This window comes from Eschscholzia californica, unplaced genomic scaffold, assembly GCF_041429995.1.
Source record: "Eschscholzia californica isolate CP2 unplaced genomic scaffold, dmEscCali1.0.p SCAF_6, whole genome shotgun sequence".
Lineage (NCBI taxonomy): Eukaryota > Viridiplantae > Streptophyta > Magnoliopsida > Ranunculales > Papaveraceae > Eschscholzia > Eschscholzia californica.
Genome location: NW_028238483.1, coordinates 34,476,743 through 34,504,040, shown reverse-complemented (window position 1 = coordinate 34,504,040; position 27,298 = coordinate 34,476,743). Strand labels below are relative to the sequence as shown.

Here is a 27,298-nt window from a genome sequence, read left to right as displayed (position 1 = left end):
TTGTAGAATATATGGATCGAGAAAGAAAACTATTTCTAGCTTGAAAGTGACTAGGATATTATTGCTCTACTAAGTTTTTTTTTTTTTATGTTTGAAGGTCGCCGGCCGGAAAATTGTCCGGTCGGCGACCTTCACCGGAGAAGATGATGAGGTGGCGTAACAGATGATGTGGCAGAGAGAGAAAAGAGATGGAGGAGAGAGAGTAACAGAAAGTTAAAGATAACGGAAAAAGGGGGTCATACGGGAATTATTGCTAAAGTAGGGGGCCAGACAGGAAGCTGGTTACAAAGTTGGGGGTCATTTGGGAAATAACCCTTATTTTTATTAGCTTGCTTTTAAGTATGTAACAGACTTCCTCCAATCTGGGAATTTTTCTAACTCTCCTTGCTCTTTTATCTCTTGTTTAGATTCCTCTATTTTTCCAATAAGCTGTCCTTAAAATCTTGCATACTTGTAGATATGAATCTTGAAACTGAGATATGAATCTGAAAACTGAGATAATTGTAGTTGTTTTGCATACTTTTTTATCTTAAAATCTTGAAACAAATCTTTGATATCCAATGCATATGTTTACAGCTTTCAAAACAAGTCTTAATTGGAGAAGAACACTTGTTTAAAGGTCGGAATTGATTAGGGAAGTAAATACATGCAAATATTGAAAGTATACAAGTAAATTATACATTTTTTATCCCAGACTTAAAATTCAGAATTAAGAAAACAACAAACACCCAAGTCCTCATGGTTAATTTCTTGTTGCAAGCTATACATCTTTATCTTTGAAGGCTCTCAGTTTACGTCTAGATTTTAACTATTTCTTCGAACCGTGGAGTTTTTCCACAAGTGTCTCTCCTTTGTTTTCTGTCACTTTTACCTCAGCCCACCAATTCTGCACAAGAGGAGTGTATTCCTCATCTCTGATCCACATCTCTTCTAATGTGAAAGGTGGAGTGCATCTTTTTTCTTCTTTAGTAGAGTAAATGACAGGGGCATGATCAGACGTAGTTCGTTTTTTGAAGAAAGATATGGATAGCTCTCGGACTACACCAGTCAGGGGAGTTTGCTTGCCCTCTATGACTTTCACGTCCGAGAGTCGGGGGCGTAGAGGGTGTGCTAGTCAAACATCATTGACTAAAATCAATGACTCAAACTGGGCGCCTATACAAAGGTGGCGCACCTACAGACCCCCGATGGAAGATGTTAGCATATGACCCAAGGAAATGCCTAAGAACATAATAGATACAACAAACATAGTGCATATTTTCTCTTGATTCTGTAAAATTGAAGCTACTGATATCTAATTAGAACTCTAATTTGAGGGAATAACAAGTTTCATTCGCTCAACTTCTGACATGGTTAATAATAGGTACGTCTATATCAAGACTACTGACCTTGTTTGGCCGTCGCTGCAAATGCTGGTTGCTGCTTTCACCTCCATTTCGTCTTAACTAAAGAACAGGACTGACGAAGCAAGTTTTCCCCTCTCGCGAAGTAGCATAGCGTGGTTTTTCTGATCATATTGTTCCTCGACAGCCCTAAGCCACGAATGACTCAACTAGGAACTCGGAAACTGGCTTTTTAGCAAGTGCATGGATGGCCACTGAAAACCCCTCAATGCAATCCTTAGTAGACATTAATGTTTCTACTTGATACTTCACATTCTAGTCAGTTGCATCAAAACTTTTCCCCTTATAACCCTAGAATTCGAGAATCCAATAACACGTAACAGCTTTTCGAGTTCGACAAAGAATAAGCTACAAGCACGATGAATTCACGGGGTGAAGGAATTATTACCCAACTTTATATCTAATCTAAATTTCCAATAAAATGGTCAACCTCAACAGTATGTTCCATTCTACCAGATGTGTTTTGAGTATTATTTACACCTACAATAGAGCAAAGAGTCGACTCCCAAACATGAAGACCATGAAAAGCATCTTTCTTCCTTGTTGTTTCAAGCTTACTAACAGCTTCCTTTGATACTCCACATTTCACCAAAACTACTCCAAGTGATCTGAAAGTATAATCATCTGGTTGAATTCCCACCTTTATCATCTCACGGAACGTTTCAACTGCTTCCCTCAACCTACCATCAGATGCATATAATGAAATCACATTATTATAACTCAACAGGTCAGTTAAGAGTCCCATATCACGCATCTTTTGTGCTAATCCAATAGCTTCGTCCAATCTTCCAATTCTTCGGTACATGCACATCATCATTGCATATGAAAATTCATTCGCCTCTCCCCTTTGTTTCAAATCCTCAAAAACTTCTTCAGCTTGATTAACCATTGCTCGTTCACTATAGAGATCAATCATACAATTAGACGAGTAAACTTCAAGACCTGTTTCTGACAACTTAAGCAACTTGTACGTTTCTTCCGCTTCTTGTAAGTATCCAACCTTCGTATATAGCTTGATCAAGGAGTTATAAATAACTGGATTACCAGGTAATCCTGCTTTTTTCATTGCCTCAGTATATCTAGTAGCTTCTTTAATGCTTCCAGTTTCAGCAAATGCATTTATCAGAACCCCAAAAACAACCACATCAGGTTGCAGACCAAATCCAATCATTTCTTTAAACATCTCTTCTGCCATTTGTAATTGACCTAGCTTCACAAAACTTGATATAACTGCACAATATGGGACACAATCACTTACCAGTCCGGCCTTTTGCATCCTCTGAACATACAGTTTTGCTTTGAGTGGAAGATCGGCTCCAGACAGTATTTGTACGAGCGAATTATAGCTGCATTTGTCTGGTATAACCCCATTTCTATCCATATCATCAATCAATTCACATGCCTTATCATACTTCTTTCCTATTCCGTAAGCCTTGATCATCACATTGTACTCAAGAACAGTCAACTTTTTCGTTTCTTTGCAACAAAGAAAGGCTTTTTCTGCCTCAGCAACATAACCACGCTCCCCATAGGCGTCAATATTAGCGGAATAGCAGTCCAAACTCATTTTTCCCTCCAGATGAAACCTTTCAAACCAAGACCATGATCTTTCGAGCATCCCTGCATCAATATACATCCTAGTCAAAGCAGATTGGGTAAACTCATCAATATCTAGACCCAACTCATCCATTTCGGAAACAATGGCTTCAGATTCCAAAAACATTTGCCTTATGGAAAAAGCATACAGAAGGGTACGGTAGCTCACTGGGTCTGGCATTAAACCAACTTCTTTCATTTTTGTGAAGTAGTTCATTGCTGCATTAATATCGTCATGCTTTGCGTGGAGAGAAATAAGAATGTTATACGTTCTAGTATCTGGAGGACAACGAAGTTCTTCCATTTTCTGCATTAAAGATGCAACTTCTTGTAGCCGTCCATGGTTACCACATATGTGAATCATAGTATTGAAAGTTACTGTGTTTGGAACAATTCCTTCTTTTAGCATCCGAGAAAATGTAGCTGAAGCTTCTTCAAGATGGCCAGCCTTCCCATATGTGTCAATTAAAGTATTATATGTGTACGAGCTGAAGCAAGTATGGGTTTGTGAAGAAAACCCATTTATGGTAGCAGTAGTTTGCTTTCCATCACAGACCATTTTACGCGTGGACCAGTCTTTGAAGAACTGCTCCGCCTTTTCGAATTCTCCTGCTTTCTTGTAAGTTTGAACCACAATTCCCATTGTTACCTCATCAGGTTCTATCCTTTGTCTCTTCATCATATCTAGCCAAAGAAGGCCTTCTTCTGATCGACCACCTTTACCATAAACATCAATCAAGGTACCATAAGTTGAGTTTGTCGGGACTATTCTTTTCGTTTCCATTTCCTTCCACAAACTGTCTAGTAGTTCCCATTTTTTAGCCTTACCGAGAATTCTAAGCATGATGTTGTAATGAATCACATTCATTTCATAGCAACCCTTTCTCTTAAACCATTCGAAAATCTCAATAGCCCTTTCCCAACTAGACTGTTCCTTGAGGATAATGCTCCTCTCTTTCTTATTAAGATTATTCTCCCATGGATTCAAAGCTTCGTCGAGGTTGTTAACTGTTTCCAATGCTTGCAAAATCAACGGCAAGCATCCCCCATAAGATAACCACTTTCCCGAAATCTTCTTTCCGTTCAAATAACTCTTGTTTTTGGATTTAAACTTAACTGCACTACTATTCTTAGATTTAGGCCCCTTATGATTCTCATATTTTCTTGTTTGATTTTTATTCTTACCCAAGCTCACCCCATCCAAGCTGGGTTTAACTACATCATCAACTCTCCTATTCTGAGATTTTCGATAAATTCTAGCAATTTTCTTATCTGGAAAACTAGGGTTTTCAGAAAAAATTTGTTCTTTTTGTTTCTTAATGGATTCAACCCCAACATAAGTTCCAAAACTCAGAGTAGCTTTTGTGGAACCTAAAATGTGTAAGCAACTAGAATCCATATATTGAACATTACTACCCATCATTTTTTTAATCTGGGTATGAATCTATTACATATATATATTCTTACCCACTTCCTAGAAACTTGATTTAGTACAAAAAGAAGAAATTCAATGTAGAGGAAGAGAAGGGAACTGAAATTTTCAGAAAGAATTGATTCTTAAAAAACATGGAGAATGAAAAGAAGAAGAAGAATAAGATATGGGTTTCTCTTTAATAATCAAATTAAGTTAGAAAGAGTAATTAAGAACTGAAAACTCACCTGCTCAATCTAACAAAGAGCTTTGAAGTTGTAAAAAGAAACAGGCCTATTTCCCCTCCCATTATCCGCAATGTGAAGATGTTCAAATAGGTATAGGTTTAAATTGAATTGCCCTTCATTCTATTACAAATATCAGAAATACCAAAGACCCTTCCTGGAGTGGTCAAGAACTTTGTAAGATTGCCAAAGACCGTTTATGTTTTGACCTCTCATCACGGACCGGGCATGTCCGACTGTGCATGGTTGACAAATTTGAGGTCCAGTCTCAAATTTTAGTCCAGGTTTTTGGTACTACTTTTTTTTTTTTTTTTTTTGAAGAAAACCTTACTAACAACAATAGTTTTACAATTAGTACCTCACCTAACTAAAAGCAAAGAAAGGACTAAACGTAAATAAATTTAACAACTGAAGGATGAAAGACCATTAGACATTAACAAGTGCTGCCAGCTCATGTGCCTCCGAATTTTGGGCCCGGTTGCAGTGAGTAACCTCCGTCCGATTCCTATGGATCCGTAATCTTAGCCGTTGGATTTGGTGTTCAAGTCTCCACGGGATGACTGGGTCTGCGGCTGAGATCATTTCCACCAAAACCCTAGAGTCGGTCTCCATTATAAAAGAGGTAAGCCGAAGCTCCTCTGCTAGGGTTAACCCTAGATCTATCGTCGCTATCTCGCTCTGTAGAGGTGACTCCGAAATTATTCTTGTTGATCTCGAACCCAAAGTGTTTCCATTCGAGTCCTTGGCTATGGCTGCACATGATGAACTTGTTTCTTTGAAGGAACCATCACAATTTACTTTGATGATTCCTAAAGGGGGCGGACACCATCGATTTATCTGCAAGAAACTTTCATTATTATCAGGTAAATCTAGGTCAGGAACATACCTCAATTCTTCTTTAATCAACCACCAGCATGTATTAAGCTCCGGTTTCTTCATCTGGAAGTATGCTTCATTTCTTGTCTTCCACCAAAACCAAAGAAGGTATGTGTATGTGTACCAATCTTGATTTCCATTACCCTTTTGTGTAAGAATCTTAGCAAGACATTTGATTGGGTCTGTTTTGATATATTGAAGGTTATCCAACCTAGCTCGATCAATGAGATCCTGATAGAGGGGGCAAGTACCAAATAAATGGTAAGTAGTCTCTTCTTCACCTGTTTCACATATTTTACAGATCTCTGATTTGTCTGGTATTCGTCTATGAATGTTGCTTAGTGTCGGCAACCCTTCATTTACTAGTTTCCAAATGAACATATGAATTTTTGGTAGCATGTGTTTCTTTTTCCAAAACTCTTTCCATGGGAATTCGTATGCCTCTTGTGATCTAACCGGGAGTTCTTTAATTCCAGCATAAAAAGATTTTGCTGAGAATTTCCCCGACTCCTTTGGTTTCCAGATCAATGTATCTTGCCTGTTAACTAGATTGATATTAGTATTGATGATTGCTTGAGCATCTGTTATGTTAAACCACTGTTTGATATTATCAATGTTCCATGAGTTTCCTCCCTGCTTCATTAAATCAGAAACTAAACATATATTATCAGGCAGATTAGAAGTAATAATTGGTTTATGACCTGGAAGATCTAATACCCATGGGTCTGTCCTAATCTTGACCTGAGAGCCACTGCCAATGTGCCAAATGATATTGTTCTTGATAGTGTCTTTGGTATGAACCAATGCTTGCCAAAATTGAGATGTACCTTGGGGTATGTCATAAGACCAAAAGTCTGCATTCCTAAGATACTTGGATCTCAATAGTTTAACCCATATTTCATTAGGTCTAGTCAAAAATGTCCAAGTCCTATTAGCTATAAGTGATAGATTAACTTCATGAATAGTTCTTATGCCTAATCCTCCTTTATGCTTAGGAGATGATATGATGTCCCAATTGATGAAATGAAGTTTTTTGTCATTTGTGTTATGTCCCCACCAAAAACACCGTTCTATTTTCTCGAGCTGATACACCACCTGTTTAGGAATGAGTTGAAAACTACAAATATATGTACAATAAGATGCTAGGATGGACTTAATGAGAACAGTCCTCCCTGCTTGGGTAGTGAATTTATGTTTCCAACCTGCTAATGTGTTTTTAAACTTCTCAATGAGCCAATTATAACTTTGGATTCTATTGTCTTTTTTGAGTACAAGGGCTCCCAAATATTTCTCCCTATCTGTCATGATGGGGGCACGTAACCTGTCAATGAAGGAATCCTTGATGCTAGAGGACACACCTTTACTGAAGTAAATGGAAGACTTAGTGAAATTTACCTGTTGCCCTGAGAATGAGGAGTAATGTTCCATTATTTGTATCACTGCTTCGAGATTTTGTAAATTTGCCTTACCAAAAACAATAAGGTCATCAGCAAATAGGAGATGTGTAATAGAGGGGGCTGCTGGATTGACCTTATATCCTGTAAATGTACCTTTATCCTCGTAATGATTAATAAGGAGCGAGAGAGACTGAGAGCATAAAATAAACAGATAGGGCGATAAAGGACAGCCCTGTCTGAGGCCTCTAGAGGCCGAAAAGTCGCCCACAACACTCCCATTAATTTGGATGTTAAATCTCGATGTGGTAACACAACACATGATCAAATCGAGAATGAGGCCAGAGAGGCCCGTAGCCTTAAGTACTTTATGCAGAAAGTCCCAACTTACTCTATCATATGCTTTAGCCATATCCATTTTCAGTGAGAAATTACCTTTTTTAGCCTTAGAGGCATGCATGGAATGGAGTAATTCTTTAGTAATGATTATATTATCCGTTATTTGCCTATTAGGAACGAAGGCATTTTGATTCCACAAGATACAATCCTCCAAGTAAGGTCTAAGTCGATTGGCTATTATTTTGGTGATGAATTTGTAGACCGAATTGCAGAGGGAAATCGTTCTGAACTCCGAGGCAGCACTCGGATTCCTGATCTTGGGAATTAAGGCTATGGTTGTAAAATTTAAATGGGGATCAATCTTACCTGTCGAGAAAGCGAGCTGGATATAGAGAATAAGTTCCTGTCCAAAAACCTCCCAGTTATGTTGAAAGAAAAAGCATGGAAGTCCATCAGGACCCGGACTCTTGATAGATCCCATTTCCATTACGACTGCCTTAATTTCTTCTGATGTCGGAACCCTTGAGATATCTGCCAGTTGATCAACCGAAAGTACTTTATATGCATTCATGACCTCCATTGGAGGATCATTGACTTGGTCACCAGTAAACAAATTCTGAAAAAAGAAAACAAACTCTTTTTCAATCTCTTCTTTATTTTTAGACGTTCTACCACTACTAAGTTTTAATTCATGAATTCTATTCTTCTGTTTTCTGCTTGACATTGAAATGTGAAATGCTTTTGTGTTTCGGTACTACTTGAAAGAAAAACTTTATATGTACCTACGCGAAGTAATAAGTAGAAGTTCATGTCATTTAACTAAAAAGAATTAGTTCCTCGTTGAAATATAAGATTAACATATGGCGTTGCTATATTATCGTTCGAATATTTTTCCAAGTTCAAGTCTTCGATCTGTAGAAGCTTTTCATTCCACGAATTATTATTTTAACATGAGAGGAAAGTAAACTAATGGGTCAAAATATGTTGATCAATACAAAAAAAAAAATTGGGAGAGATCACGAGAAAAAAGTTACAGGGATAGTGAGATAAAAATTTGAGGGAGGAAGCGATGAAGGAAACGGAGACAGAAGATTTGCCCGAATGAAAAACGAGATTTACGAACCATAAATATCTTATTTATGTGTGCATATTATATTAAAGCCTTCAAATATGAACAAAGAAGAGGGTTGGGTTTGTGTCTACTGGTTTTTATAACAAAATGAAAATATGGAATAAATACCCACCTCTTAAAATGTTAAAACCTTTTGAGCACACTGATCTTTTCAGTGTGTGTGCTCAATATTAAGCAATGGTCTTTAACTCTCTTATCCTCTTCCCAACTTCTTCTTCTTCTTCTGTTTTCCCTTCACTTCCTCTCATTAATTCTCACCAGAAATCACTCATAAGATGCTGTGGGGATAGTTTAGGAAGATCAAAACAGAAACAACACATAATAAATTCTTACGATAACGGGCAATCATCAATACGCAGTTTCCCGGGGGAGACGAGTTTACTGGTCACACCACCTATACCTAGGCCTCGACGTATAATTCTAATTCGACATGGACAGAGTGAAGGGAATGTTGATGAGAGTGAGTATACTCGAGTTCCTGACCCGAAAATTGGACTCACAAAGAAAGGAATGGTTGAAGCTGAAGAGTGTGGGAAGAGAATTAGAAAATTGATAGAGAGTGATGGAGCAACTGATTGGAAAGTTTACTTCTATGTGTCACCTTATAAAAGAACACTTCAAACACTTCGAGGAATTGGTAAAGCTTTTGAATCTTCCAGGATTGCTGGTGTCAGAGAGGAGCCTCGTTTGCGCGAGCAAGATTTTGGTAATGTTTAATTTCCAAATGAGTCATTTAAACTTAAAATATGGACATCTAGAACGAACTTCGTTTATGAGAACACCAAGCTTATTCGTAAATCGTAATGTGTATACATGTCCACCATTCTTACCAAACTGGTTTTCTTTTGTGAAAAACAAGGTAATTTCCAGGACAGGGAGAAAATGAGGGTGGAGAAAGCTATGCGAATTCTCTATGGTCGTTTCTTCTACCGATTTCCTAATGGTGAATCTGCTGCAGATGTTTATGACCGAATAACAGGTACTACAAGAATTTAAAAAGTGGTGTTTTTTCATTATTTGAATTTGACTCATCTTTCTCAAACAATTCTAGAATCAACTTCTATCAGTCATTTAGACGAGTCACACATCACAAGTCAAAACAAACATTCTGAAGTCTGAAACGAGTCAATTCAGGCCTTGAATCAGATCTTAAATCTTGCTTAGAACGAAAACAAATGCTTATTGTAGTCCCTATTTCACCTAGTAAACTTTGGTTTGATATTATTCTTCAATTACCTTGAGGACTTGGAAGTAAATTCTAATGGGATTAGGTTGATTGGTATGAACAGGATTTAGGGAGACACTGAGGGCAGATATTGACATTGGACGTTTCCAGCCACCTGGTCAGAGGAATCCAAACGTGAACTTGGTGATAGTTTCACATGGTCTAACTTTGAGAGTGTTTTTAATGAGATGGTACAAATGGACTGTTCATCAATTTGAAGGTTTAAACAATTTCGGAAATGGACGTGAGCTTGTTATGCAAACGGGTCACGGAGGAAGGTGATTGATTGTTTTTCGCTATTTTTAGACTTGGGTAGTGATTTTATTTTTCGAAGTTAGATTTCTATGACTGTAAAGTCTAAATTGACTCCAATCACATTTCAGACTTTGTTTAAGTCTCATTAGTGATGTTTGATTTGTCTGAATGGCTGGTTCAGATTGACTTTTGGTTACTTCATTTGATTCAGACGAGTCAAATTCAGACAATGAAAAAAAACACCACGTCACCACATTAGTATATAAAATTCAAACTCATTGATAAGGAAGGTTTGATCTCTATATACATACAGGTATAGCTTACTGGTTCATCACAGTCATGAAGAACTAAAAGAGTTTGGCCTTACTAAAGAAATGCTCATTGATCAAGAATGGTACTTAATTACTACCCTTAATCCTACCTCTTAATAGGTCGCTTTTATTTATTTTTTACTTGACCATTCGAATTATGATCTTCTCTTGGGTTTTGCTTGACCATCTGCAGGCAAAAAATTGCAAAACCAGGTGAGCTAAATTATGATTGTTTAACAGCCGGACCTTCATTTTTCACCCATTTTGATGACGAAGACAAAAAATAGCGCGTGAAAGGTGGATCAAACCCTTAAAGTTTTTCACACATAAAACAAGACAGAAACAGAGAAGATCAATATTGTTGACTTGTAAAAGAGGTTTAGCGTTTGTAATCCAAGAAAGAGAAGAACATAATGTACATGATACCTTACTCATCTGGTTTCTAATTGCTTTTGAATGCTTGTATCATGAATGTAAATAAGGAGTATAATTTTTTTGAATCCATAACTAACCCAAAAATATATTCGTCTCGCTTTTCTGAAAACAATAATATATATTGTTCTTCGTAATTTTGTAGTTTAGTTGAAGAATATGTGCCGAAATGCTTCGATCCATTCTTGTTGGAGAAATGTTACTACTAAAATTGAAATAGAAGGTCCAATAAAAACTGCCTTGAACACTAGACATCAAAGAGCGAGCGAAAAGACTGCATTTGGTTATCTTCGACAGAGAGGATGTTCGAGCTAGTCATTAAGGAGGTACACCTTGCTTCGGATAGCGTCATACAGGAGGTACTTCGTCTTTGATAGTTTAACCCCAATGGCATATGGGGTTGTGATGAATCCCTAAGGCTTGGTTTCGTACGCGTGAAAATTGAGTGGGAAGATCAATTTTCCTACAAAAATCGACTCTAAAAGTGTGAAAATCGATTTCTCATCGTAAAAAATGGTGTGTTAAACATTTTACCACCTTCTACATGTTTAAATTATTTCACACTTAACTTTGCACTCTTTCCTCGTCTCCTTTAAGGACGTAACTCTCTACCTCTCTCAACATATCACTCTGACTCGGAACTTTTTAAGGACATTGTGATGTTAGCCTAATTTGCTTCCAACTTGCTAATCTTACTTCAAATTTTCCAATAAGATAATCAAATAATCGCATTCATGACATTGGAGGAAGAAAAGAGTTCCTAGGTATTCTTCCCAATCTTTCATAACAGGAAAAGAAAGGACTGCAAATACCAACTATAGCAACTAGAATTTATCAATTCATATGATCAAAAGGCCAAAGAGACAGGAGAAGCAAACACGAAAATTTAGTAAAGAACTAAAGAGTCCTTTTCGAAGTATGCTATAATCTAATTAAACGGTAAAATATAACATGATGCGGAGTTATTACATAACTAGTACCGAAAAGAAAAAGATAAAGGAAATCTTATATATATCCACCTATGTGTCCATCTCTCCTTTTATATTCATAGATATATATCCACCATATGGAAAAGAAATTGACAGACCTATATCTTCTCCATCGGAATGGAAAATATATTTAATCACTTATTCACAGCTTCTGCAGTCTAAAATCATCAACAAGAACAGACACCCTCGATCACCCAATAGATATGAAGACTTTATGCATATGTCGGTGGCAATATATTTTTGTTGTTAATTTAATCCATCATTCAGAAGCAATCTGGTGGTTAACATAAGAAGAGCAGAAGGTCATGTTTGTTCTATCTTTCCCTATCCCCTTCAAGAATTGGGCCGGCCATTCAATGAACGCTTGTCGGGACGAGTAGACTTCCTCTGCTTTGCAAGCAGCCGTCCTTGAATCGAAGTCTCAATGGCCATTGATTCTCTAATAGTGTCATGAAGCAGATCACAAACTTCATCAAGTGCAAGCATTGGAAATGGTTCCTCGATAAGAACACCAACCTGCACCAAGAGAATATCACATAGAGACCAAAGTTATCAACTTTGTACGACCAAAAGAAAATTTATTTCATTCAAGGTGTGAGAAGTACAATTAGATAGATGATAAGAGAAAATATTGGGTTTCAGATGTGTGTAATAAAAAGTGAAGGCGAAGCATAATATAGAAAAAAGCATAGCATAAAAAATGCTTCAAGTCACAATAGTCGCCATGAGGAAATACATAGGAATATTGAATTTGCCTAACTACTTACCTCTTCGATACAGAACAAAGAAGCAGCACTTATAAAAGTCGCCGGAACAACAATCCAGTTACAATCATCCCAAAGTATAATAGGAAGGGTGAGATGCCAGAGCACCAAAAACCTCGAGGTCAAGCGGGTATAAGAAAGAGGTATTGGGATTCCAAGAAGTTGTTCGCACACACCAATTCCATCGTGGAAGCAAGAGATCTTTGACTCCTGCATTAGTAAGAGTCTATTATGGTTAAGTGGATAAACAGTTTCTGGCTTCCCGCCGGCAGCTTATTGACCAAAAAGAGATGTGTCGTCTACTGATACAAAGACAAATGTCGATGTGGTACGCGTTTTATTTTCATACGATGAAATTGTAGATGTGAAAAACAATAAGAATATAAGAAACTTATCATATTGCAATTGTGTTGAAACTTCAATAGACCAAAGTATGGTAAACCTGAAGACTGTGAATATAAGACGCTTGTCGAGTTATATTTTAAAAAAAAAAGTTTAAACAAAGCGAAATTACCAAGACAATGCGCTTAGAATCCTCCAATTGTAACAATTGGAGGCTTTGGGAGATGAACTCGATGATGCACCTAGGTTTATGCTTTGCACTAAGAACAACTGCTAGATCGTCTTCATCTAGCAAATTTCGCAGGTCGTTACCAACATCTGAGCCATAGATTACATGACACTGCATAGACAGTTCAACCATTAGCTACCCAAATGTCAATTGAAATCCAATTAGAAATTGAAACACAATATAAGTAACTCGAAAGCATGATTAAGAATTGAAACTAACTTCAGTCAGCCTACTCATTACTCCCTCCCTGAACTTTTTCTCCCCTTGCAGTAGAGTGTGCATTTCCCAGTTACTATATTTGAGGAGTTGCAGCAACCCCAGGTTTTTGATATCAAGATCATTAGCGAGCATTGACCCGTGAATTTTGGCTTTGCTAATGACGCAAGTGTTGAACCAATTAGACACTGATCGACCAGGACGAAAATGAACCAATTACAACTATATAAACTAATTGTGAAGATATTTGAGCATTTGGATAGTAAAACCCATGAGTTAACTAAACTCTTTGCCAACAACTGCTTGACCAGTCGGTTGTGCATCTACTCTGAACTCTTTATTTGCCTACCGTATTTCTCCTCACTCAAAAAGACATCCAATCGATTCTTTTGGGTAAACTAAGAATACCCTTTATTACCACAAAGATAAAGATCAAAAAGCATGAATAAATAATAACATAATGGAAACCGTAAAAGTAGGAGAAAGACAAACCTTGAGAGCAACAGGAAAGGCCATAATATACTGCAAAAGGGCCTTCTTGAGACTTGTATTTGTATCATCACCATTAGTCCTCGAAGTGTCGACACTAGAAATCACTTGACGCGCAAACTCACTAGTCCCAGATATCACCGCAGTCCAAGCCTTCCTCCCTTCTTCAAACCTTGAGTACGAAGCCTCCGTACGGAATACAAGTAAAAGAGCGAGAGCCGGTGCTGTCAACTGGTAAGGCAAAGAGGAAGCTCTCAAAAGTGGAAAGAACTCCGAGGGCAACCAATGCCAGGACTCAATAGCAGAGTTATAAGTAGCGACAACCGCTGCCCAGGATGTGAAAGCAATAACAGGTGGAATGAGAGAGAGAATAACTCTTGAAGATAGACTAGACAAGAAATGGCGAACGTGACGAAGAGAACTTCTATGTTGAACCCAATTCTCGTGGTTGTAAAGAGATCTCTTCTGTTTCATTCTACGCTCTTTAATACCGTCGGACCAGTCTGGAATTACTCGAAGAATCGAAATTAATGTATTGGGATTGTTCTTGGGAGGAGGTTGAGAAGAAGAAGAAGAAGAAGATGATAAAATTTTGTTCAAGGAGAAGTTATTTCTTGGGTTGTTGTTATTGATTTTGGAACAAGGGAGTAGATATGGAGAGTGTAACTTGAGTACTGTGTTGAGGGTATAATGGGAAGAAGAAGACGACAGGTTTGCCGCCACAGTTGCTGATTCTTTCATTTGTGGAATTTGTGGTTTGGTGAAGATGAGGGAAGAACATGTCTTGACTGCCGTTTGCTCTAGGGAGAGGGCAGCGGTTAGAAAGTGGAGTAAAAAGGATGAGTGAGAGAGAGAAGTTGGAACGGTTGTTTTTTGTGATGGAGGTCTTTACACTTGTTCGGATGCTAATGGATTAAACAAGACATTTTCTTAGATTAACCCTCAAGTTCATGGGAGTTTTTGGGTTACCCCCTCTTCTTTAATGTTCAATTACAGATACCCCTTCTTTAGTTTCCACATACACACAACGAATGTCGAACACGACCCTCTCCTTCTTCTTTACTCTTTTCTTTTTTGGTTTCCTTTTTGCCAGAAAAATTTGTATGCTCTCTATCTAAGATTCATACGAGTCAAGAATATTTGTTAAAAATAGAGTAACTACTTATCTTTAAATCTTCTTGTAATCACTAGAAACGTGTTGGAATTTCTTATATCTCGTATTTCTTTCTATGCATTATTCTTTTTTCGGATCCTCTTTGTAACCGTCTTCATTTTTTTCTCTTTATTTTTTGCAAATTCAAGTTTAATTGGATGTTCTTATTTATTTTTCCAAAACCGCCAACTCATTGTAATTTGCTTTTTCCCTTTTCTGGGTTTCATTGTTTCTTTATCTTTTTTCATCTACGTTATCTATCTTCGATTGGACTCCATCTAATGAGGGTCATTTTCCAACCAATACTTTTTGTCAAATCAAAAGGAAAAAAGAGATAGTGGAAAGAGAGAAGGAATAAGAGGTCCTATTTGTGTTCAATGGGGATAGCTCGCCCATGGTAATAGATGAGAAAAAAATATCTCCTATCTCTTATATTTTTCTTTGTGTCCCTTCACATCTCTCTTTCGTCCGGTCTCAGATGAACATTGGGCGGTGCCACTTAACATAAACGGCAGGGATGAGGTTATGAAGCACAAATGAGGGGGAGTGTGACTGTGTGAGGATAGTCCCGCATGAGAGAATGACAATCTAATGACCAAGAATATAATGTCTATGTTTTCTTCACTCATTGCCAATTAGTTTGAGTTAGATAATCACAAACTTAACATGATACCAGAACTACGACCACATGTGATAGACTTTAAAGCTACACATGTTCCATTTCACCGAAAAGAAAAAAAATCATCTGATTACAAATTTACCTCATAAAGTACATTTTTGAATCCCTTAGAGTTTTACGGAAAAGTACATAAAGAAAATATTTTATAGGACAACAATTACATAGCCAAAAAGTAACAAATTTACCTAAATCATTTTTGAGAGGGGCTCAAAGCACCTGCCCAAAGTGTTGTTGGCACCCGGTTTGCACATGGGACATCTCTTAGTTTGTGCTTTGGCCGGGTGCCAACAGTAGTTTGGGCAGGTATTTTTTAGCACGGGTTGGTGCAAAGACAAGATTTTATGGGAAAGAGAAGATTTTATGGAACAAAAATCATAAACATACCTAATAAATTACATTTCTTAATCCTTTAGAATTTTATTGGAAAGGAAAGATTTATGAGACATAATTACGTTACTTAATAAAAAAGATTGAAACGAGCAGGGCAGGTCTTTGCACCAACCCGGGCTTACTGTGAGGTAGCGCTTAGCCCAAGTCGAAGCCCAACCCAAGACAAAACCCAACTGGTCTGGGCCGTCATCCATACAGGGCAGGCTGAGATGCCCTAAACGGGGCAAAATTAGGACCAGCTCCAGCTCCAGACCAGCCCGAACCGATAACCAACACTACAATACTCTATTGTCCAAACTGTCAATTTGGTGGCCACTGGCTAGACCATCTATCAAACAAAAAACATGGCCCAAAACCAATTGGACTTATCCAAAAATATTGTGCAGAAAGAGAAGTCAACCGAAAAATAAAAATAAAAAACGGAAGAGAGAAAAATGCGGGCCGTAGCAATACATAAAGCGGTGGGAGCAAACAGATTGCAATACTCATTGATTTCTCCTAGCAGTGTCCCGTCATCATCTTCTCCAACACTACTAGCTTCTTTTGGATCTCATCAAGAAACGAAATTCAGATTGAGAAGTAATAATAATAAGATTGACTTCAAAGGTGATTTTAGGGCTATGCCTTTAACATCGTCGACTGAAGATAATGGTGGTGGTTCTACTACTACTACTGCACTTGGTTCCTTCAAACTAAACGAATCTACTTTCTTAGCTTCTCTCATGCCGAAGAAGGAAATCGGCGCCGACCGTTTCATCGATTCTCATCCTCACTACGATGGACGCGGCGTTCTAATCGCCATTTTCGGTAACTACCTCTCCTCAATCTTCTCATTATTTTCTCAAATGATTTTGATTTTTTGTTTTTGTTCGGTTTTTGTTAATTTTTTCATTGAGTATTTGCAAGATTGAAGTAAAATCAATGAAATCAGTAGTGATTAATTAGTGTAATTATTTGATTAGCATTTGATTCAGTTTACTTTCTTCGTTGTTCTCTCTTTCTCTTACTGATTTCTGTTAATTCAGATTCTGGTGTTGACCCGGCTGCTGCTGGTTTACAAGTTACTTCAGATGGGAAACCTAAAATCCTTGATATTCTTGATTGGTATTCTGAATTTCCATTTCTTTAGTCACTCTTGTAGTTGAAATCATTGATATCTCAATTTCTCAATCCCATTGAATTGCTAATTTATTGTCTGCAGCTCTGGGAGTGGCGACGTGGATACATCAAAGGTGGTGAAGGCTGATGCCGATGGTTGTATTATTGGAGCTTCAGGTTTGTTACTTCTTAGATTAGAGTTAAGATTAGAGTTAAGAGAAGATAGGCATAATGTTCTCACAATAAATCGTCATTTACTAAGTTGCAACTTCCAGTGTGGTAGACTATTTTGATCCATTTTTCTACTTTCTTTTACCTCGAGTTACGTATCAGTATTTTATGGATAAATTTTTGTTAATTACATTAGAACCACTGTTGAACATGCTTGCTGTACATAGGCTCCGGATTCATACCGCTTCCATCCAGATATCGAGTTTAATATATAAGTTTGTAAAATAAAAATTCCACGAAGTCTATGTCTTTTACCTTTTTCTAATTAATCTCCGTCATCATGTTCTGATCACATGTAATGTAGGAACCCTGTTGGTTGTAAATCCATCATGGAAAAATCCTTCTGGAGACTGGCATGTTGGTTATAAACTGGTTTATGAGCTTTTCACGGATACTTTAACTTCGCGGTTGAAGGTAACTTGTTCTTTGAACTATTAAATTTTTAGATTCCATTTGCAAATGAATTCTTCTTTACATGCGTTATTGTTTAACCACCTCGATTGGACTTTACATTACTTGAGAGATTGGTTCATATTAAAAGCTAGATTTATTTGTGAACTTGCTTGACAGAAAGAAAGAAAGAAGAAGTGGGATGAGAAAAACCAAGAAGCAATTGCTGAAGCTGTACAACATCTTGATGATTTTTGTCAGGTGGCTAACAACAATATCAAACTGCAAGTAGTTATGAGTGCTTTCTGCATATATCTCTTTCCATATTTCTTTTTTATGGTGTCCAATGTTTCACATTAGTTGGGTAGAATTTTACTTGCGGTGGAAATGATTATAAGTCATCGTTCTCGACTTCACCTTTTCTTGAAGCTCGTATCTTTCGACCCAAGGGATGAAGTTTTGCAAAAAATTCGGTGGAAATTAGATATTTCTAAATCTAGATTAGGTGCACAGAATCACACTTACAACTATCTCTGCATAGTTCCACCGACATAAGGGAATCCTCGTTCGAAATTGTTGAACATCTCGACCGACAAATGGAAATCTAGCAAAAAATCCGGAGAAACTAAATCTAAAAATTTATCTCCTTCTTTCATCTTCTTCATTTTCATTTCTTATAGGTATCTCTTGATTCACATGTTATGTTTTTAATGTTTTTTTAAATCTATTTGAATGATTTACCCCCATTACTTAAATGCCTAAATTGATTTTATCTTAATAACACCCCTGTTATAACTGTGTAATTGACATTTGACGATACCTTCTCAAGCTAACAGAGTTTGTTAACTATTAACTATTATTAGTAAGAATGTTATCTTTTGGATGTCATTGTCAATAAGTTATTCAATTCCCCCCGGACGCAACTGTGTAATTGTTAATACCCCCTCAAATTTACATCATTTTTATGCTTCATTATGGTTTAATAATCTTGTTAAATACTATTTCATCGTATTTTTACCGGTTCCATGGATTTGTAAAATTTCCACACTTACGAAATTTCGTAGATTCATCCTTTAACTTGCAATTTAGGATTTCAAATCCTCTCATTTTGCTATTCTTGTAGTTCTCAGCTGTTAGGCACACAATAAACCACCTTGATGGGACTTTCATGATGAATACACTAGCTCATGGGAAAACAGTTACTCTTCTTACCGTGAGAATCTTGAGGGAGAAATTTAAATCATGCTAATTATATTATCACCCTGCACATTATGTCGGTCCATTTAGGAACTTAAATAGTTCTCTATACAGTGTTGAGGACGAGATCAGCTACCCTGAATCTCCGAGTCACTTTGAGCCGGGATCTGTTCTCTCTCTCTCTCCTAAACTGCTAAACATGTTCCCTTAGAAAACAAGTAACACTGCTTATTCACTTAATTTGGGTGTCAGTGGAGTTGTCCTGAATATATGCACGAGATTGACCTTGTTGCGAGTTACATTGGGACCCACATTGTAAGTATAGTGGTTTGAAGATTATTCATTATTGTATACACTACCTTTCTGCAGAAACACAATAAAGTGGAAGATACCATCTTGAAAAAGACCCGCGACGATCTCCAATATAGAGTTGATTTTCTTCGAAAACAAGCAGATGTGAGTGAATTTTATGTTGGATCATCTCATTTGTGGTAGAATCTTATCATTTATTTGTCTAGTATTACTGGTACAGAGCTATGATGACAAGGGGCCTGTTATCGACGCTGTGGTGTGGAATGATGGTAATACTTGGAGGGTGGCACTTGACACGCAGAGTCTCGAGGATGACACGGAGCATGGGAAACTGTCGGACTTTATTCCTTTAACTAATTATAGGTTAGTGTGACTGGAAATAATTATAATACTACGCATTAGAGAATTCCATTCAAAGGTGATTATGTTGTGTAGTGTCAGTCTGATAACCCTGATGGAGTTAGGAAATTTTCTAAAGTATGTGACGCAGCGAACGACTCTGAAAAAGCCTTTAGATCTCCGTCTTAAGACTTAATGAAACTGAAACTCACAAGATTAAAAGAAATACTTAATTTTATTGATATCATAGTCTTGTTGGTAGTGTTCAAGGTTGTTGTAACGAGAAGGTCTCGTTGGAAATCGTTCCCTTGATTCATTCATATACAACGGGGTCGGAGTTAGATTTTTAAACAATTGTAGGGTCGTAAAAAATAAGTTGTATCATTGCTGACTGCCCAAGTTTCATGTGTAAGACCACATTAGGAGCGTCTTTAACTTGATATGAGTAACTATACAGGACAGAACGAAAATTTGGCATCTTCAGCAAATTGGATGCTTGCTCATTTGTCACCAATGTATATGACGAGGGAAACATCCTGAGTATAGTAACTGATTGCTCTCCTCATGGTACTCACGTTGCTGGGATTGCTACTGCATTCCATGCCAAGGTAATGTGAACTAATTCTTCTCATGTTATGGTAATGACTTCTTTTCTTGCCTCTATTCGTACTGATTAAAATGGGTTCTCTTGTACCTCTTTCTTTTGAGACTATCCTTCAACTGTTATAGGAACCTTTACTCAATGGAGTTGCACCAGGAGCACAATTGATATCTTGTAAAATTGGGGATGCACGGTTAGGGTCAATGGAAACTGGAACTGGCCTGACACGTGCATTGATAGCTGCAGTGGAGGTAGATTTGATATTTTTTTGTATATTTATTTACCTAAGTAGTCCTACTCCTGATTGACTTGAGAGGTACTATAGTATTACCTTATGTAGCCCAAGCCTAATTGATTGATTGATTCCCGATAATAGAGAGTTTGTGTCTTTAGTCTGGAGAGTACTAGTTGGATCTAACTAAAGATTGAAGTCCTTTTTTGGTTTATGCAAGTTCTTTCAAGGTCAGTTCATATTTATTCATGTATTTTCGTTATTATAATTATTGCTTCAAGTTATAGGTGAGAGCTTATATTGTATTCTGAAGTGTTTCTTCTGTTGGAGCTTCTGCCAACATGTTTACATAATTTGGTCCGCTTTAATTTATAGGTGGGGACCTCCTGTTTCCTGAAAGAAGTGTGATTGTTGATAATTTATTGTAGTGGAAAGTCTATAATGTGGTGAATGATAACCACTTTGTTATACTGCTATCCTGTAAATATCTCTGTTTCTTTAAAGATAACACTCATTCTGTTTATTATCCCTACATATTTTGCTCCCAGATTGCTTTTGGTTTTAGTTGTCTTGGAAGTAAAAGAATATTGCTCAAGCATTTAAATAGAATAGCCAAAATAATTTCTGACTACGACGCCCTGGCAAGATTTTATAGTTACGATAAAAGATGTCACTTGCAGCACAAATGTGATCTAATCAACATGAGTTATGGAGAGCCTGCGCTGCTTCCGGACTACGGGCGCTTTGTTGACCTCGTAAATGAAGTATTACTCTCAAACCATGGAACTTCTAATCTCTTGCAATTTTTTCTTCCTTTCTCTATTTTTCTTGCATGTTAACTTTCTTTCTTTATCTGTTTTTCTTTTGTTATTAGGTAGTCAATAAACACAGATTGATATTCATCAGTAGCGCTGGTAACAGTGGACCTGCCTTGAGCACTGTCGGTGCACCTGGAGGCACCTCTTCAAGCATAATTGGTGTCGGTGCTTATGTCTCTCCTGCCATGGCTGCTGGAGCGCATTGTTTAGTTGAACCTCCGTCTGAAGGATTGGAATACACATGGTACTTCTTTATTCACTAATTGTTAAATATAGAAATAAAAGAATTCAAGTTGCTTTCAAGACATTAGCAGCTCACGATTTGATGCTCATTTTCATCCTTAAGATACCCTAAATCTTAATCACTCCAAACATATGGTCGGGAAACTGGGATACAGGTCAAGCCGAGGCCCTACTGTCGACGGGGATCTTGGTGTCTGTATAAGTGCTCCTGGTGGTGCAGTAGCTCCAGTACCTACTTGGACTCTTCAAAGGCGCATGCTTATGAATGGAACGTCCATGGCTTCTCCGTCTGCTTGTGGTGGAGTAGCCTTGCTAATCAGTGCAATGAAGGTTATCATGATACACTGTTTTATTTGATTACTTCCAATAATTTCATATAACTTGGAACTTTTTTACAGAACATCTTGTTCTGCAGGCTGAAGGAATTACTGTGAGTCCATATAATGTTCGAAGGGCACTTGAAAACACTACCGTATCTGTAGGTGATCTTCTAGAGGATAAATTATCAACAGGACAAGGGTTAATGCAAGTTGACAAGTTAGTTCTACGCATTTACAATGAACTTAAATCTTGTTTTTCAACTGAAAAGTATATATGAGCTTCAACGTTTAATTACATGTCAGGGCATTCGAATATATTCAGCAATCTCGGAACACGCCATCGGTTTGGTATCAAGTAACAACTATTCAAGCTGGCAAAACAAGTAAGCTTCCATCATTTATGATCGCATTTACCCTAGAATCACACTTTCGATTGGCGTATATGACATATTCTAATTTTTTTTTTAAGATTTTGCGTGAATTTGTTCTTTCAGAAGGCTAATTTTGCCTGAATTAAATACTGTTCTCTTTTATATCATCATTACTCCCCTCCCGGCACATATAACTGATTTTATTTATGACTAGAACTTGTCATCTTGTAACTAGAAGTCTCAAGCACAACCAGCAGTTACTAACTCATAATTTGTAAAAATGACAAGTTATTCGCTAGCAATGTTTTGGAATGTTCATGTCTTACAACAGTCTAGGGGCAGTGAAACGAAGGCACCCCCATTCAATCTCTTTGCTGGTTCGTATCAGTATGTACTAGAAGTGTTATTACCTGAAATCTCTATGTTGCTAGATTCCTTATTCAAATAATGACGAGAAATTCTATTGCGAATGAAAAGATAATTACTAAACTGATCTACAACGCTAGTGAGCTAGGTTACATAATGGCAAATAAGTTTCAAAACTTATGCTTGAACTGTCTATAAGATAGATCTAGATTCCACTTCTTCCTTTCCCAAAATATACAAGTGAAAGAATAGTAAGTTTGATCTTAGCGAAGTTGTCTCTCTCCTTTAAAAGTGCCAGAATTCCCCGTTATGCAAATATCCCACAAGATAACATGTGAAAGTAATGACCCGAGTCTTTCCGATCCTTATGAATTGGTAAGGTATCTCAAGACCACGAGTTCACAAACATTTTTTGGAACCCGTCACCTAGAAGTCACTCCAACAGAAAAACTCCATTTGAAGTCACTTCACAATGTAAGAAACGATGGTTAAGGATTTCTTCATTATTTTTAATTGAGGTCAGGGCCGGCCCAAGTAGTTGGGAGGCCTAAAGCGGAGAAAAATTTGGGGCCCTCTTTACACTAGTTTTTTTTTTTGCGGTGACAGATAAATTAGGATGAAGAAGCACAAATATCATAAATCTGAGTTATATCTTGTATAAGATCCAATCTACACTAGCACCACCCATTGTAGAATTTTCGAGTGCTACAACTTTCACAAAGTATCTGTTTGTGGAACCTTCTTGAGACTTCGTTAATTTGCTAACCTCTTTCTCTTTTCTCATTTAGCATGTCATGATTGATGTGTACGCGTCATTTTCGTACTATTTTCAATTGAATAATTGAAGTACAATATGATAAATTGAATCTAAAAAAGAGGAATTACATTTAAATCAAACACCAATATTCGAATTGAATAATACAATTCTATAAATTACCGATGTAACAAAAATCTGTAGTTAAAAATCGAATATAACAGCTACCAAGTAACAATTAAATTATGACTGTGAATACTTATTTGTTGTATTGAAGAAAATAAGATTTAAAGAAATAGATTTTAAAACATACCTTATAAGTAGTTGAAGAGACATACAATTATAAAAATAAACTTTTTTACTTAACTTCAAATATAATTAACCAAAAGAATAGAAGAAAAACGAAGAACAAAAAGAAATAATTATAAAATAAAAAAAGAAAGAACTAGGGTAGAGTTTAGAGAAAAAATTGATAGAGAGAGAAAAAAAAAATAAGCCAAAAAAAGTATTATATCATCACAATGAGTATTGTAGGGTTTTTAAACTTTTAGGTGGGTTGGAGAATTAGAAAGTAGAGATCTAGGCTTTTTTGTGGAAATAGATGTCTAGGTTAAACTTGGGTTTGGGTTTTATATTCTTTTGTGGGCCCCATACTTTAATTTATGTCACCCTTCTTAACAAAGAACGGGCTTGCAACAATGTAAAAACTAGGGTAGGTTACAGTAGGTAAAACTGGGTTTGGTTGGGTTTTAGTTTTTCTTAAGTTTTCATCGGAGGTGCCTCTAACTAATTGTTTATTTTTGGGGCCCTTCCAAATGTGAGGCCCAAAGCAGCTGCTTTGGCTGCTTTGGGCCTGGGCCGCCCCTGATTGAGGTGCACCTGTTACCCCAGATTGCGCCACGACTCTTTAAATGGTCAATCATTGGCTTTAATCTCAAGCATGCAGTTGCAACAAAAATGTTGATATTGAGTGGTAACTCTCCTTTCTTAATGCCTCCCATTGGATATTGCATATTGGTTTATGTTATGGATGGAGGTATATGTTTCATAGGCTTCATAGCAAGATTGACTCAATATCCTTCCTCCATATCCAAATCTCATACCCTCATATCCTCCCTTTCCAAAGGTTGGGGTTTATTAAAGATTAATAAGTCTTGCCATTTCATCTAACTCCCAATAATTGAGGTTTCTCTTCAGTCATTTCATGTGGCACCCTCCGCATGGAGTTCATAGCATTCATCAATACTATCTACATTTGTATCAGATATAGATAAAATATTGGGACACATCTCCTGTGATGGCCTTGTCGCATGCCATCCATCTTTTTAAATTTTAGTACCATTCTAGCAGATGTATATATTACTAAACTCTACCCAATGATTGTAAATACATCTCCATTCATCTGGATGCCATAGCTTAAAGGGTTCCCAGGAACCCTGACTCAATACATATTTCTCTTTGGTTATGGTTACTCAAAGACTATTTTCCTCGTTAGTAAACCGCCACAACCATTTGAGATAAAGGTGGAGTTTATATTGTTGTTCATCTCCTATCCACCAAGCAAACTCTATTGGAGATTTTAAATTGGTGATCTTTGATTTAATATTCCTCACCGTCGAAACAGAACAATTTTCAGAAGCATCGACATTGATGTCCAAGAGACAGTTACAATTTACAAACACACCTGCAACTTTGTACCACTGGAGTGGACAATTTGCACAGCAGAAAATCTCTCCTCGGTGGCCCTCCAGAGTGATACTTGCATTTCTAAGTCGATAATTTTCTATTAATTCTTTTCCAAACCTCCTCGGCATGTCCCATAGAGCTTTGGAACAATTGATATAAATAAAGGGAAGACCCCAATCTAATATGGAAGGCATTCAATGTAGCAACATAAATTTTTCGCAAGCCTAGGGATATCATCCACATCTCCAATTGCAAACATCTTGCGTTTCTGATACTTCAACTTAAGACTAGAGGATGTTTCGAAACTAAAGAGAATGTCCTTGAGTATGGTGTAGGGATATCATCCACATCTCCAATTGCAAACATCTTGCGTTTCTGATACTTCAACTTAAGACTAGAGGATGTTTCGAAACGAAAGAGAATGTCCTTGAGTATGGTGTATGGATATTTTCTCTGAGAAAACATCAGCAAAAAAGAGTTATCATCTTCAAATTGCAATTAGGAAACCGAGGTCCCCATTTGCTAATCCTTGAATCCTATCATCAACCAAAATCTCAGCTCTCCTGACGAGGAAGCTAAGGACTCCTCCAATACTAGTAGTACCATACGAAACATTAACGTCAAATGTCTATTGGTGAGGTAAGCTGTTAAACTCAGATTCGACCCAGGATCGACCAAGGGCGGAGCCTTAGTCAAGGCTGAGCTGGGCCGAGTCACCCGACCGTGTCATGCCGAGGCACGCCTATATGCAAAAAAAAGTTTCTTGTACCTGCTAAAAAATATTTGGTATTTCTATTTTATTAGCATACAGCTTACTCTTTATAAACTATTACTAGAAGTTTGTAAATACTTTGTTTCTCTAAAAAACTCTAGATATTCTTATAGCTTTAAAAATTTCTGATTTATACTTGCTAAGACATTCATTTGGTATTTCTAATTTTCTAAATACTGTATCCAAAGTACTACTTGAAGTTTCTATATACTTTGTATCTAGAGTTAGTGTTCACTTTATGAGAATGTCAATTAAATAACTGTAATTTAAGTATATTTGTTTTTTCGCAGCACCAAAATCACGTGGCATCTATTTAAGGGATGCCAATGCTTGCCATAACATGACTGAGGTGAGATTTACAGAGTTATTATAGATAGTTGCATATTTAGTAGATTCGTTGGCCTGCTTTTTGGAAGCTCATAGCAAATTTCATCGTCTAATTGTTTTGTTATATGTTTTAAGATACATAAATAACATCCTTGTTCTTATCAGTGGACTGTGCAAGTTGAGCCAAAATTCCACGAAGATGCAAGTAACTTGGAACAGTTGGTTCCGTTTGAGGAGTGCATACAGTTGCATATTAGTGAAAATGCGGTTGTGCAAGCGCCAAAATTTCTACTACTTACACATAACGGGCGTAGCTTCAAGTTAGTTTTGGAACCCTTAAAGTTAATTCAGTTGTATTATTTGCCCTTAAAGTTAATTCAGTTGTACTATTTGCCCTTATCTTGATCTGCTAAAGGTAACTAGGTTTTTACATTATGCATCTCTTGGGCTGATCTCCATCTTTGCTTATGATTTACAGTAGATGGGTCGATGTAACTCTAGCTAGTGCATGCAAATGTATTTTCTGTTTGAAGGAATCATTTTACCTACATTCTTCTGCTAGTGTTGATTGAAACGAAGAATTCGTTAAGATCATGAAATTTCACTTTGCGCATTGGTGGTTCCACTTATTGGGTATGGGTGTTTATGTGGAGTTGAATATTATAATAGTGGAGAGTCTAGGAGATTCAAGGTGGTTTCAAAACTGCTAACAAATAATTAACGCAGTCACAATCTCTTTACTTGCTATTTCTTTTTTCCTATACTGCTTTTTTTTTTCTTTCCAAAACTAGATATCATGTCAAACGCTAGAGTATGTTAACCAAATAATAGATTCAGGGCTACTGGGTTAGGTTATCAACATCCAACAACCGTATGATATGTTGGATACAACTAGTGGAATTGTTGGATATAACTAGTGGGAAGAGCCAAAAGATAGGTACAGGTGCACTGCATACAAGTATACAACAAAATGATACATTTGCTAATAGGAGTATTCACATGGAACATGACATCTTAGGTCTTTTGTTTCATTGGGAGTAGGAATATTGGGTGGGCAAAAATTTGTCGTATCATGATTTTATTTCGAATTGGGATGATATTATGAAGTAACAAGTCAGAGTTGTAAATCATCCCTATTCTTTTTGTATATTCTTCCCCCCCTATTAATTCCAACTTAAAAAAAAACCAAAATTATCAAGAGTATTGACACGTGTATCCGACGAGGCAAAGAGAAATTTTAATAGGAGTATTCAAGTTAATGCCTATTCTTCACCAAGGGAATATGACTGAGAATCCAAAAGTCTGAATTGCGTAAAACAAGGGTCATCACATATTTTGCACGTGTTCCTTAAGATGTTACTTTTGTTTGAG

The 27,298-nt window shown here is 37.0% G+C and overlaps 4 protein-coding genes across 5 annotated transcripts in view; 2 read left to right on the top strand and 2 right to left on the bottom strand.

Moving 5' to 3' along the window:
- Positions 1-1,666: 1,666 nt before the first annotated feature.
- Positions 1,667-4,832, bottom strand: LOC147533972 (Tetratricopeptide repeat (TPR)-like superfamily protein). The gene is given in 2 exon segments (XM_086651113.1): positions 1,667-1,808; positions 1,810-4,832. Coding segments are annotated over 2 exon segments (2,634 nt in total). The 5' UTR covers positions 4,423-4,832; the 3' UTR covers positions 1,667-1,787.
- A 3,616-nt stretch (positions 4,833-8,448) lies between these two features.
- LOC147533971 (phosphoglycerate mutase-like protein AT74H) lies at positions 8,449-10,706 on the top strand. 2 transcript variants are annotated; one of them, XM_086651115.1, is made up of 5 exons: positions 8,449-9,102; positions 9,256-9,375; positions 9,686-9,899; positions 10,190-10,270; positions 10,381-10,706. In XM_086651115.1, the coding sequence occupies exons 1-5, from the start codon at positions 8,574-8,576 to the stop codon at positions 10,472-10,474; spliced, it is 1,038 nt and encodes a 345-aa protein (XP_086507241.1). In that variant the 5' UTR covers positions 8,449-8,573; the 3' UTR covers positions 10,475-10,706. The 2 variants fall into 2 exon arrangements, with proteins under 2 accessions (XP_086507241.1, XP_086507242.1); XM_086651116.1 differs by lacking the exon at positions 10,190-10,270 and having other exon boundaries at positions 8,503-9,102.
- An 821-nt stretch (positions 10,707-11,527) lies between these two features.
- LOC147533970 (voltage-dependent chloride channel 1, chloroplastic-like) lies at positions 11,528-14,548 on the bottom strand. The gene is made up of 4 exons (XM_086651114.1): positions 13,652-14,548; positions 12,887-13,054; positions 12,376-12,582; positions 11,528-12,124 (listed from the first exon to the last, which is right to left on the bottom strand). The coding sequence occupies exons 1-4, from the start codon at positions 14,387-14,389 to the stop codon at positions 11,942-11,944; spliced, it is 1,296 nt and encodes a 431-aa protein (XP_086507240.1). The 5' UTR covers positions 14,390-14,548; the 3' UTR covers positions 11,528-11,941.
- Positions 14,549-16,350: 1,802 nt separating this feature from the next.
- The window catches only part of TPP2 (tripeptidyl peptidase ii), a 23,711-nt gene continuing 12,763 nt past the window's right edge, over positions 16,351-27,298 (top strand). The window contains exons 1-16 of the mRNA XM_086651110.1: positions 16,351-16,677; positions 16,896-16,974; positions 17,072-17,145; positions 17,504-17,613; positions 17,770-17,850; positions 19,156-19,242; positions 19,319-19,461; positions 19,895-20,045; positions 20,167-20,289; positions 20,951-21,034; positions 21,145-21,332; positions 21,487-21,661; positions 21,747-21,868; positions 21,955-22,034; positions 25,891-25,949; positions 26,093-26,247. Of these exons, the coding sequence (XP_086507236.1) occupies positions 16,491-16,677; positions 16,896-16,974; positions 17,072-17,145; positions 17,504-17,613; positions 17,770-17,850; positions 19,156-19,242; positions 19,319-19,461; positions 19,895-20,045; positions 20,167-20,289; positions 20,951-21,034; positions 21,145-21,332; positions 21,487-21,661; positions 21,747-21,868; positions 21,955-22,034; positions 25,891-25,949; positions 26,093-26,247 (1,898 nt within the window). The 5' untranslated portion in view covers positions 16,351-16,490. The remainder of the gene's footprint in view (positions 16,678-16,895; positions 16,975-17,071; positions 17,146-17,503; positions 17,614-17,769; positions 17,851-19,155; positions 19,243-19,318; positions 19,462-19,894; positions 20,046-20,166; positions 20,290-20,950; positions 21,035-21,144; positions 21,333-21,486; positions 21,662-21,746; positions 21,869-21,954; positions 22,035-25,890; positions 25,950-26,092; positions 26,248-27,298) is intronic.

Bases quoted from the DNA above. Each gene is read 5' to 3' on its own strand.
- LOC147533971 (XM_086651115.1), top strand. From the start codon at position 8,574: ATGGTCTTTAACTCTCTTATCCTCTTCCCAACTTCTTCTTCTTCTTCT. The intron at 9,376-9,685 runs GTACTACAAGAA...TGGTATGAACAG, and splicing joins TGTTTATGACCGAATAACAG to GATTTAGGGAGACACTGAGG. The intron at 9,900-10,189 runs GTGATTGATTGT...ATATACATACAG, and splicing joins CAAACGGGTCACGGAGGAAG to GTATAGCTTACTGGTTCATC.
- LOC147533970 (XM_086651114.1), bottom strand. From the start codon at position 14,389: ATGAAAGAATCAGCAACTGTGGCGGCAAACCTGTCGTCTTCTTCTTCC. The intron at 13,055-13,651 runs GTTTGTCTTTCT...CTGTCTATGCAG, and splicing joins CCTTTCCTGTTGCTCTCAAG to TGTCATGTAATCTATGGCTC. The intron at 12,583-12,886 runs GTAATTTCGCTT...TTACTAATGCAG, and splicing joins ATTCTAAGCGCATTGTCTTG to GAGTCAAAGATCTCTTGCTT.